The sequence below is a fragment of the Diadema antillarum genome, unplaced genomic scaffold, assembly GCF_040938485.1.
Source record: "Diadema antillarum isolate AM-2024a unplaced genomic scaffold, OU_Dant_1.0 seq00000160_RagTag, whole genome shotgun sequence".
In the NCBI taxonomy this organism is placed as follows: Eukaryota; Metazoa; Echinodermata; class Echinoidea; order Diadematoida; family Diadematidae; genus Diadema; species Diadema antillarum.
In genome coordinates, this window is record NW_027271231.1 from 2692360 (window position 1) to 2704502 (window position 12143).

Below are 12143 nucleotides of genomic sequence, written 5' to 3' on the forward strand. Positions count from 1 at the left end.
TGCATGGAAAAACATTTTGGACACCACTCTGCTCCTTCAGTGGAACATTACCTTCCTCTGGTGGTGTTCCATTCCCCTCCACCAGTTATCTCCTGTTACCCCTATTCCACTGGCCTCCCATCTCCCATTCCACCAGTCTCCCATCCCCCTGTGCTGGCGGTCTTCCATACCCTCCTCCACTGGTCTTCCAGTCCCCTCCTCCAGTTGTCTTCCATCCCCCTCCTCAGGTGGTCTTCCCTCCCCTCCAGAGCATTGCCGGAGGATCTACATGATGGTCTTGCTGAGGTTGGTGAAGCCAGACCCCACACAGGTGAGGAGGACCTTGTCTCCGCCTGTCCTCATCTCGACGTCTCCCTCCGCATCGGCAGGGATGACTTCCATCTTGAACATGACTTGGAGGAAATCCCTCAGGTGTCTCAGAAACTGGATCCTGTGGGTATGGTGAAGTCAATAATACCGTATAAGCCATATATTTGCAAATTTGATATCAGACAAAAATATTAATTCTGATCCCGACATATATGAAACGTGCACGCACACATTTTTCATCCATTGCAGTACACATGATCATGAGTTTTGGTCAAATTTAGGCCTTGTTTTCTTTACTACTTTTATGTGTTGACTTTACACAAACAAAGCACATGCGCAGAAAATAGTGTTGATAAAAGTTAAAACATACTTTGTGGAATACTTTTGTGCATATATCTTTTCTGTTTATCCACCAACCTATCCACCTGTACTATTCATATATTCAGCCATCTATATATCTATTTATAACATCAGCTACACCTGCATAGGCAACTCTCGTTATAACGAAGTCCTTGGGTCCAGCAATTTTCTTTCATTATATCCAAATCTCGTTACAACCAGAGGAAATTTTGCACCATAGACTTTAATGATAATAATTACGGACCTGAATTTTCACTTCATTGTCACAATTTCACTATATCTGAGTTCGATGTAACGAGAGCACCCTGTATCTACATTTCACCCAACAGGCAAGTTCAGAGGCAAGAAGGACAAACTATTTACTCACGTGTAAGGAGAAAGTGGTCCTGTAGTAATCTTCGAGACGTCTCCCTGGCCAAGCGCCATGAGGAGAAGTGCTAGAGACTGATGTCTCGAGTCAACACAACCTACCTGCAAGATGGAAAAAAAAAAGATGTAGGGGGAAATCTTCTTTCATAAATGAATACTACATGAGCTTGGAAATTAGTAAAACTCATAAACAACCACACTGACATGCAACATAACTGATTCCATTATATTGACAAATCTGTGATAATTTCTTGAAAGAAAACTGAAGCTTGAGGCCATTATGACCAGCTGTTGTATTCCAATCCAATCTTGGATCCATTCTTGGGACTACTTTTAATGGCTTGCATGTGCTGAAGATAATACAGGTCAAATAAAGTGTAAATGTACATCATAATATTTCAATCCCATCTATGCGTATCCAAATTTCCCTATCCCAACCAGTGCTTATCCAACAGTCTCCATGCCACCTATGCCTTACCCTAAATATCTCTTCCATGAGCAACATGGCAGTTTGCTTCCCGAGGTCCTCTGGTGTACTGGGCTCCTCCCCAGCCTTGTTTGATGCAGACTCCACTGAAATGAAGTTACCTTCTGTGGTCTCCGCAACCAGCGATAAGCCAAACCCTGGCGACCTGCCATCGTGATAAAGGACAGCAAAGTAACATACTGGTAGTTGAGAATTTGAGAAAGGGAACTCGCAACTTGATATGATGATATAAAGAAGTACGCTGAAAAAAAAAAAGAATTTGTAAAATTGAACCATCAATTACATTAAGTCTGTCATAACCACTATGATCTAATCGGAAACAGTATCAATGACATTTCAGATGGTGGTTCCAAGGCGGTAAACTCTGTTGTATGGCCAATATAGTAGTCATTTATTTCACAAATCGTAGGACCAAAAGTACAACACTTTATCAAAACTACTCTGGGGTAGTTAACAGACATGGTTCTATTTCAAATTATCTCAAGGAATTACAGATAGCCTCAGCGAAATTTCTGAATACATGAAGTAATCAGAGTGGTAATATTCAGTGCCATCACAAGATGAAATCCTCTTGAACAAACTTTCCCTTAAAGGAGCTGTACAGTACTGGTTGAGGTGGGGATTCATGTTTTTTACATTCCTAAGTGAGATAATGAGAAACCTCTTATGAAATATGAAAGAGCATGTAATTGTAAGAAGGATTCAACATTTATTTGATGAAAATTGGTTTTCAAATGGCTGAGATATCAAAAAAACTGAAAATAATAAAAGACTACAGGCCACAACTTTATTAGGATCTCTTTGTTTCACCTTGTTTTTGGATATCTCGGCCACTTCAAAACCGATTTTCATCAAATAAACTTTTGATACCCCGTAGAATTGCATGCTCTTTGACATTTCATAGAGTGGTTTCTGAATATCTCGCAAAACGTTAAAAGCTAAATCCTCACCTCGACCACAACTGTACACACCCTTTAAGATATCACCAACATATGAGAAGACCTCTCTCTGGTAGACTCGGCATAGATCCACTGCACTTTCACCCTGCCATTCTCCAAACTCTCGTCACTGCTCTAAATGTTTAGTTTTTACAAAATCACTACAAATGCATCTAATCAGCATTCATATTGCATGTACAATGTTTGAATACAGTATCTTGAACAAGCTATTATTTCATGGTGTGTGTGTGTGTGTGTTTGTGTGGTATTTCTTTTGCCTTCTCTCTCTCTCTCTTGTTCTCATGACACTTACTTTCCTGACTGTGGTCCCTTCATGTGGTCTGTGTAGATGTAGATGTCGGGGAGGAACTGATTGAGAATACCCCTCGCCGCATCAACGATTCTATTAGGCGTGGCTGGCGACACCCTCATGGCATAGCTATTGGTCTGAATCAAGGAGAATACATTTCTAACCAGCAAACTACAAAATATATGTATATTCATCAGAGTTACACCTTCTTCAGGCTTAAACAAAGAGAAATACAGAGGGAAAACAATGGGAAAAACAACGGGAAATCATAATACATTGTATATGATAAGTACAGTATACAGGTATAAAGGTAAATATATAGTTGGATATATTTTTTTCTTCTTTTTTTTTGCGTGCAGGTTTACATATCTGGGTTTTAGACAGAAAAGTGCAATTTTTTTATTTTTTGTCCTGGTTATATATGTATTTTTTTTTTTGTCAATGGGTGTAAAGAGTTCTGTGTTATTTATATAATGAATTAATGAAATGTGTGTCATTTTGTTATCTCTTGTGTTTCGTTTTGGAATGTGTGCTCTGTGTATGAGTAACATATGCCACTTGATTCATGAAGATTTTCCATTTTATGGACAATAAATGAAAAGAAACAAAATGAAATGGAATGAAATGAAACGGAAATGGAAATGGAAAAGGAAAAGGAAAAGGAAAAGGATAAGGATAAGGAAAAGGAAAAGGAAAAGGAAAAGGAAAAGGAAAAGGAAAAGGAAAAGGAAAAGGAAAAGGAAAAGGAAAAGGAAAAGGAAAAGGAAAAGGAAAAGGAAAAGGAAAAGGAAAAGGAAAAGGAAAAGGAAAAGGAAAAGGAAAAGGAAAAGGAAAAGGAAAAGGAAAAGGAAAAGGAAATGGAAATGGAAGTGGAAGTGGAAATGGAAATGAAATGAAATGACATGAAATAAAATGAAATAGTCATGGTCTAAATCATTACCTAAGCAAACGTCCTCACTGAAGATATATTTCTGCCTTGGTCTAAACAACAGAGGAATCTACCCTAGTGAATCCATGCATTATGAAAAGGAAGCGCAGACAAAAGATCCCAAAGATCATCAGCTTTAAATGACTTTGTTTGAAACAAAGAACATGAATGTTAGAGAAAATCCAGTGTAACAGTAGCTCTTGAATATGATATCCCAAAATTTGCACAATGTGTGCGGACAGTTTCATCACCAAATATGAATGCAGCGCATCGTACAATGAGCCCCAACACTGGAATACTTTGCCAAAAAGGATACGCTACACCTCGTATCCTCTTCACCTTCCCCGGCTTGGTGAGTTGTAAAGGTCGCAAATTCCTCTTGACTGGACAGCGAAAGACTACCTCTCCACCGCCATGTGGGGGAGCCCCTCTCCTATTGATCTGGTGTGGAGGGAAGTAAGGAGGGGGAAAGTTACGACGCATGTGATGTCCACAAAGCAATATACTTGAGGATTTTATATCGCATCTACGTATTGCAGAATCTACCTCAATATATACATATTGTAAAAGATGACTAAGTTCTTTTGGCAAAATGTTCTCCCAAGTTATGTGGATGTTTCATATCTGTGTGTGGGAATACTGTCACAAGAATGAGATCAATGAAACAGACAGACAGATACCCAGTTATCCAATAATATACATGACCAAGTGGAACAGATCAGATTTTGTCCTTTACTTTGTATATTATGGACAATTTCACACAAGGTAAGACAGGGATATCACCTGGTCTGGACTGAAGTATCCTCAAAGAGATAAAATGATTGAATACATCTAAAATATGACTCCAAATTAGACCTACTGCCATTTTCATGGCAACTAATGATATAATCATACAGTGCTACAGAGGTTTGTTCACACATTACAGGCATTGGCTGTCAAAAAGTGAAACTGGTGGTAACTACCGGTACACATAGCAGCTCAAGAAATTATCAATACATTTGACAGTCAATAACAATGCATTCTGTAAGTATATAGACATACAGAACTATAACTATCAAGTCACTAACCTTGAGTTCTAGTCCCTCATCAATACCAAATCTTCTCAGAAGAGGAAATGTGACTGCCTTGATGACATCAACCTGATAGATACCAGAAGCAAACAAGATTGACAGATGGCAATGGAAGGACTGTTTATGCAACTGAGACATGGAACTGCACCCTTTCCATACAATGTCAAAATATTAACTGTAAAAAATTGCTTCAGTATTAGAATAAGAAAAAGAAGACACACCACTGGAAATACAGAAACATTTGTACTACATTATTTTCACGCATTTCTCCCTACTTTTGGCTAGCACAAATTCTGTAGCTGCAAAAATATCTTTGCAATTTTCTCTGCACATTGTGCTTTGTCATTGGTGCCTCCCTGGTATGAGTATGTGTGGTGCACATGTGCCCCATAGTACTATTGGAAGTATTCATTCATTCTGAGTGCGCATAAGCATATATGCAGTAGTTTCTGTGCAGGCCATACATCTGAATAGATCAAGCAGCACATCAATTTTCACACAGGGAAATGTCAAATCAAATACTGTCTATTCTGTGAATTAGATCAAATAATATGTTAAGCACTTGCCCATCACAATTTCCAGAACTGGTGAATTTTTCTTTGAGCTGCTCAGCACAAAAATATTTCCCATTACAGTATATGACTTACTGATGGATCTACTTGGTCATTGGTTACGCCCCGCAGCACTGCTTTGATCGGCTTCTTGACGAATGGTGCCAGGCAGATGAGGGCTTCTAGATAGTAGCCGATGGCTCTCTGGACATTGCAGTCATGTTCCACACTGCCACCCAGCAGAAGGCCTGGCTGGTAACGCACCTGGGTACCTGGTTGTGACAACCGGACACAGAGTTTCTATGACAACTATGAGAAGCAAACATTTCTGCTATATGAACTAGGTCCATTCACATTCTCAAAAATAAAAAATAAAAAATTCTTCTTCCATGATATTATAGCTGAAATTCTCATGATCAAAATATGGTTGACAAACAGTACATTCTATCATAGTTTTGATAATAATAATAAATTCCAGTAGACAGAAAGAAACCTTGAAAACATCATGCTTCATTGAACAACATACCAGTAATTCTTTAAAACTTACAACATACCAGTAATTCTTTAAAACTTAAGAAATAAAAACTATAGAATAATACTAAAATAATACAGCTTATATTAATCACACTAGTCCAGAAGAACGTATGAGGGTAAGCTGGCTGGATCTGTCATTTTAATCAGTTCTACAGAAGTCACTGATATTACTACTTTTCAAAGGGATCATACAGTTTTGGTTGAGACCTAACTTCAGGTTGTTAACCTTTTTTTTTTTTCCTGGGTGACATAATGAGACACCTCTCATGAAATGTACATGTAGTTCCTAGAGTAATTCAATGTTTATTTGATGAAAATTAGTTTTGAAATGGCTAAGATATCTAAAACAGAGGGATTCTAATATCAAAAAGATAATTCAGCCATTCCAAAACCGATTTTCTTCAAATAAACTTTGAATTCCTCTTAGAATGGTAATGTTCTGTACTATTTCATAAATAGTTTCTTGGTATCTCACAAAAAGTTAAAAACCCAATCCTCATCACCACCAATACTATACCATCCCTTTAAAAGGGAACTCATGCCTTACCAGTCTCATTCACTTCAATGTATGATCCATTCGTGATCTTGTCCAGCAATCGAATGAAGCTTGCTTCAAAATCTGATGTCAATTCAAAATGGGAAAACGAAGCAAGATTTGATCACATCAAAGAGAGTACAAAGGTTTGAAACAAATGCATGATGATAACCAATGTGTTCAAACATATAATTCTTTTTTTTTCTAATTCTCTTTTGTTTTTAAATTATCTTCTTTTTTTTTTTTTGCTTTTTTTAAAAACAAAGCCTGCTAGCTAGATAATCTCTTCATGCTTATCCCTATCCCACAATGCACAAATGCCCAAGAGTGGAAGACCTAGGTTTATCTGTATCGTATGTGCCTGCCCTGCCTAGCTATTATTGTAGTGTGGGAAAGAAAGACACAACATTAACCAGACTCCCAGAGCAGAGTCCATTCTGTAGACCGAAAATGTGGATGTCGTCCCCAAAGCTGTCACAGATAAAGCAGAGGCAAGCAGCATATAATGTACAATAAACTTGATCGCGCTGTGTATAGATTTTGGCATTCCACTTTCAAGCTAAATAAGAAATGTCCTATGCCATACACACATTTACACACTTCCTCCCAGAGTCCCTGATTGCCTGGTCAATACAAATTACAATAAATTTATTTTTACCTGGTGAATCTAACCCACTTCAACTTTGTTGCTTCTTTTCAAAGACTTGCCTTCTTGGACCACACTGGCATTGGTTGGCTTTACTAGCAGTAAAATCTAGTCTATGTCTGGGCTCTGTGTTTATGAACGCATTTTACTGCATTCCGGCTGAATCCGGGTAAAAGCAAAACTTTGGCAAAAGACAAGTTCAGCACAATATCCCACTAGTTTGCTTAGTTGGGATAGTCTCCACACACGACGCCTCCTTGCACAGGGCACCCTCTTTCATAAGATACACTACTGTCAACTTCTACGTTTACCACATGTGATTTTCCCAGCTACCTACATAGGAAGGCATGACCATAAGCTCAAGTACATAATCCCAACCGCGACCATAGATGTGTTTAAATTTTCCTTTTTTCCCCGAGCTGTTAGAACCTGGAACCATCTTCCAGGACCTGTGGTCACAATTACCAACCCATTAACATTCAGAGAGGCTGCTCTTCCAGTCATCCGAGTGATGCAGCCTCCTGTTGGGTCACACATGCTCTAAGAAAAGATGCATGTCTTTTTACTAGCACTAGAGTAAGAGCCCCAATTTTCGGACACTTAAGCTTCATTGCAATATCTATTCAACTCAAATAATACTCTCCAAAATTATATCTATAATAATGCATGTTAGATATATCAACCTAATTTTTCCCAATATTTATTTTGTTAAACAGATCATAAAATTTCACAAAAACCCCAAATATCATCACCTTGTCAATTCCCCAAAATTCAGACAGCGTCTCCAAAATTCGGACAGGCGCGCAATGTCAATATGCATACAAGGCAGCTGAAAAATCCGTGCGCGCCATACATTGTTGGCGCAAGGTCGCATCGGGGATTTTGCGGCGCCCATTCGTGTCCGAATTTTGGGGATTGTGCACTTGCATTCAGCCCCTGTACATTTATTCACTGCATCGGCACGTACGGAGATTTTGTTTTTCTTTTGTGGTTTTGAGGATACCATCACACTCTGAGCTTGCGATAACCGAAAAATCTTGCAACGGAACGGCGTAATTTTTCAATTTTTAGCGCTTTTTCGGCGACCCCGATTCTTCACACGGGACCTAATTCGCGCGCACTTTGGAAAAGTTGCGGCGATTCCGTGTTTTTGACAGCAAAATTTGGGATTTTAGATGGATTTTTGGAGGTGACTCGGGCACTTTCCTGTGGTGAACGAGTGTGCTAGTGTGTGAAACGATGTGATATGCTTGTGTTGTGACAGTCGACTTTGCTGCATTGTGATAAGTGGGACGTGTCCGGATATTGGAGGCCGGCCGAAAATTGGGGTTCTTACTCTAGAGTAAAATATCCCGTTTGCGGCAGTTTAAGCATTGTTAAGAGTTTTTCCAACTTGTAAACAAATCAGGCAAATTATTTTCAACCATTTCATATATCATAGACAAGATTATTCATTAACGCAATTGTTTTCATGAAAGAAATTTACCATTGACCAACGCAGTTTTCATGATTTACCAAGGCAAAACCCGGCACAATTTTCGCCGATAAAGGCGATATGCGACGTAGTATTTCTGCTTGCGGCACAATGTACAATCCCTATGCAATACGCGCGTGCCCCGCGATCTTTGGCTGAACGCCTTCACATGTCTCGCGAACATTGCGTAAGCGCCAATTCCCATTGCGAAAGCACGTGAAAATAGCGTGCGCACATGCATTGGCCGCAAACAAGATCGCAATTCTGGCGGTGTTGTTGATGCCTTTCTCGTGTTTTTCTCATTTTTTTTCGATGGTAACATCCACTTTCCGAAAAAAATGGCGGCCCACATCGGCTCGCGAAAATTCTATTTTACGTGAGGATATGTTTTCAAAATCCAGGAACATCGAGAAAACGACAAAAAATCCAGTTTCTTGGACCATTGTTTCTTAACTGTTATGTTAAGAAGTACCGAAAATTTCATTTTGGATGCGATATGTTGTCATTTAGGTGAGAAAATTTCACTTTCGTCAGAGATCGGGCCCATTTTATCGGTTGGTTTTTGTTGATTGCTAGTGAGTTAGTATATGTGTAGTGTGCATGTAACAGTGCAATGCTGTGTTTAGCTGTATATTACCGTGTATGTTGTACCTGCCGCGAACGGCTGCACGGCCGCTTACTGACGCAGTTACTCTATGCACCGTCACTTTTATTGTACATTAGTGACATTTAAAATCATCCTGTTCACCATGTCACCTCTCACTGACGCACGACACTTCTACCATCCCGGGATAGTTTCAAGGAACTGCTGAAAGGGATTACTTCTTCAAGGTTCAAGTTCTAACGTGTTAAAGTTACTGAAGTGTTACTAGAGTAAAATATCCCGTTTGCGGCAGTTTAAGCATTGTTAAGAGTTTTTCCAACTTGTAAACAAATCAGGCAAATTATTTTCAACCATTTCATATATCATAGACAAGATTATTCATTAACGCAATTGTTTCATGAAAGAAATTTACCATTGACCAACGCAGTTTTCATGATTTACCAGGGCAAAACCCGGCACAATTTTCGCCGATAAGGGCGATATGCGACGTAGTGTTTCTGCTTGCGGCACGATGTACAATCCCTATGCAATACGCGCGTGCTCCGCGATCTTTAGCTGAACGCCTTCACATGTCTTGCGAACATTGCGTAAGCGCCAATTCCCATTGCGAAAGCACGTGAAAATAGCGTGCGCACATGCATTGGCCGCAAACAAGATCGCAATTCTGGCGGTGTTGTTGATGTCTTTCTCGTGTTTTTCTCATTTTTTTTCGATGGTAACATCCACTTTCCGAAAAAAATGGCGGCCCACATCGGCTTGCGAAAATTCTATTTTACGTGAGGATATGTTTTCAAAATCCATGAACATCGAGAAAACGACAAAAAATCCAGTTTCTTGGACCATTGTTTCTTAACTGTTATGTTAATGCACTTGTCAATGTAATGACGCACCCCACTACCCCCGGACATGGGTGCGTCATGGTCATTTTTTGACTGACCACACGGGGTTTTTGACGCACCCCCACAGTCACTTTTTGACGGACCACACGGGGTTTTTGACGAACACCACAGTCACTTTTTTGACGGACAACACGGGGTTTTTGACGAACACCTAGGTCACTTTCTTGACGGACATCCTCGGTACATTTGACGCACCCCGTAAATACTGAAAGGATTTTTGCATACGCTTTATTCACGCAATTTCATTTTCTTTCGGTTCGTAAACACAATTTGTCAAAGTTTCGGCAAGTTTCCCTTACCCTGGCCCTGTAAGCACCGTACCGTCATTCACCGTACATCACTCTGCTGCTACGATATTCCGAATGTATGTGCATGCAATCCATAGTCACCTGGCCATGACTTGTCTGCAGATGCGCTGTATGTGCGCGGCCATTTCTAGTCCGGTTGAATGCAACACATGGACGATGTACGTTCGATGAGGAATAACGAGCACGCTGCTCACTTGCGAATTGCACAGCGTTAGCGAGCGAGTCGCGCACCACTAACACTCGACTTGCCTGCTACTATACTGCAGGTACGCGCAGTACGCACCACGCAACGGTGTACCAAAGATCGTATACGGAATTCCGTATACGATCTTTGATTTTACTATAATTTAGTACTGTGAGGTTGAAATCGTTATATCGCTAAACAGTCCGTCTGGCTTGAGATTGAGTATGCGTGATTTCATGAGTTTGTTGGAAAGAAAATGTGAGGAGAAAGGGTGGCTTTTAAATCATTTGCTTGCCAGATTCGGGCAAGCATTTTTCCCTCTCAGGCCTACTCCAAAACGCTTCCCGACTTTGATTTTCACTTGCCGCGGGAAAGCGCTCACTGTAAATTCACTCGCGGTACGTACGTGTATCCGGTACTGGTAGCGTGCAAAAATGCGTGCAGTTTTCCATAGCCAAGTGCATACCATGACGCACCCCTCGGTTCAGAATAATGCGTGTTATTTTCCATAGCCAAGTGACGTACCATGACGCACCCCTCGGTCAAAAATTTGACGACAATGATGGGATTTTGACGCACCTCTCGGTCAAAAATTTGACGGACATAGCTGGTAAAATGACGCACACCTGGGTCACAAATTTGACGGACCAAACGAGGAAATGACGCACCCATGTCCGGGGGTAGTGGGGTGAGTCATTACATTGACAAGTGCATAAGAAGTACCGAAAATTACATTTTGGATGCGATATGTTGTCATTTAGGTGAGAAAATTTCACTTTCGTCAGAGATCGTGCCCATTTTATCGGTTGGTTTTTGTTGATTGCTAGTGTGTTAGTATATGTGTAGTGTGCATGTAACAGTGCAATGCTGTGTTTAGCTGTATATTACCGTATATGTTGTACCTGCCGCGAACGGCTGCATGGCCGCTTACTGACGCAGTTACTCTAAGTGTTAGACCACGACCACTATCGTGACTATGGTGAAAATTACAGGTAATGTTTAAATTAAACACTCATTATGATAATGGCAAATGGCAATGCCATTTCGTTGTTAATCGTACCGTGTACATCATGCATCAAGGTGTAATTTTTTTAATTTATTAAAATAAGTACCGGTAGACACCCCTAGACCAACGCCAACGACTCCTCACAAGAGACGAAATACGTGGGACTGTTACAATATTGCGTCTCAGGATTAGTTAGTTATATTCCTTTACCTTTAAGTCCTGGATCATCATCTTTGTGCCTGATCTTGCTGATGCATACTGGCTTCCCGCTCAGTGTTGAAAGGACTAGACGTTGTCGGAAGAAATTGCAGCCTTCGTACCTCAGAACACTATTTTGACTTTGGTTACTTGCCATGTTTCTGTTGATCAACACATCTGCACGTGCGTACATAAATGATTGCATCTGCCAGCAGCTAGTGCAGCATGCAGTCGGATGTAGTCAGCATGCGGTACTCCTGGCGGAGATGGCGCTGTTAATGGTCGTCCTTTTTCGCCGTACAGGTTGAATTGATTTTTATAGTACATGTATTACAAGCTGGATAAGTAGTAGAAAAACCTGCTTGTGGGAGGTTTGTGCTCTCAGAGTGCTTCTCTAGTTATCGTATGTGTCATATATTCTCCTGTCAGAAGG

General features: G+C 40.3%; 1 protein-coding gene across 1 annotated transcript; it reads right to left on the minus strand.

Annotated features, from left to right (window-relative positions):
* Positions 1–216: 216 nt before the first annotated feature.
* On the minus strand, positions 217–11876 carry LOC139727915 (RNA 3'-terminal phosphate cyclase-like protein). Its single transcript, XM_071638888.1, has 9 exons — positions 11723–11876; positions 6404–6475; positions 5419–5594; positions 4769–4840; positions 4018–4142; positions 2777–2902; positions 1517–1670; positions 1037–1140; positions 217–430 (listed from the first exon to the last, which is right to left on the minus strand). Exons 1-9 carry the CDS (start codon positions 11865–11867, stop codon positions 265–267), a joined length of 1140 nt encoding a protein of 379 aa, XP_071494989.1. The 5' UTR covers positions 11868–11876; the 3' UTR covers positions 217–264.
* Between the last annotated feature and the right edge of the window lie 267 nt (positions 11877–12143).

Coding starts and splice junctions, on each gene's coding strand:
- LOC139727915 (XM_071638888.1), bottom strand. CDS start 11,867: ATGGCAAGTAACCAAAGTCAAAATAGTGTTCTGAGGTACGAAGGCTGC. Junction 6,476..11,722: donor TGATGATCCAGGACTTAAAG/GTAAAGGAATAT, acceptor AATTGACATCAG/ATTTTGAAGCAAGCTTCATT. Junction 2,903..4,017: donor AAGAGGATACGAGGTGTAGC/GTATCCTTTTTG, acceptor TCAGACCAATAG/CTATGCCATGAGGGTGTCGC.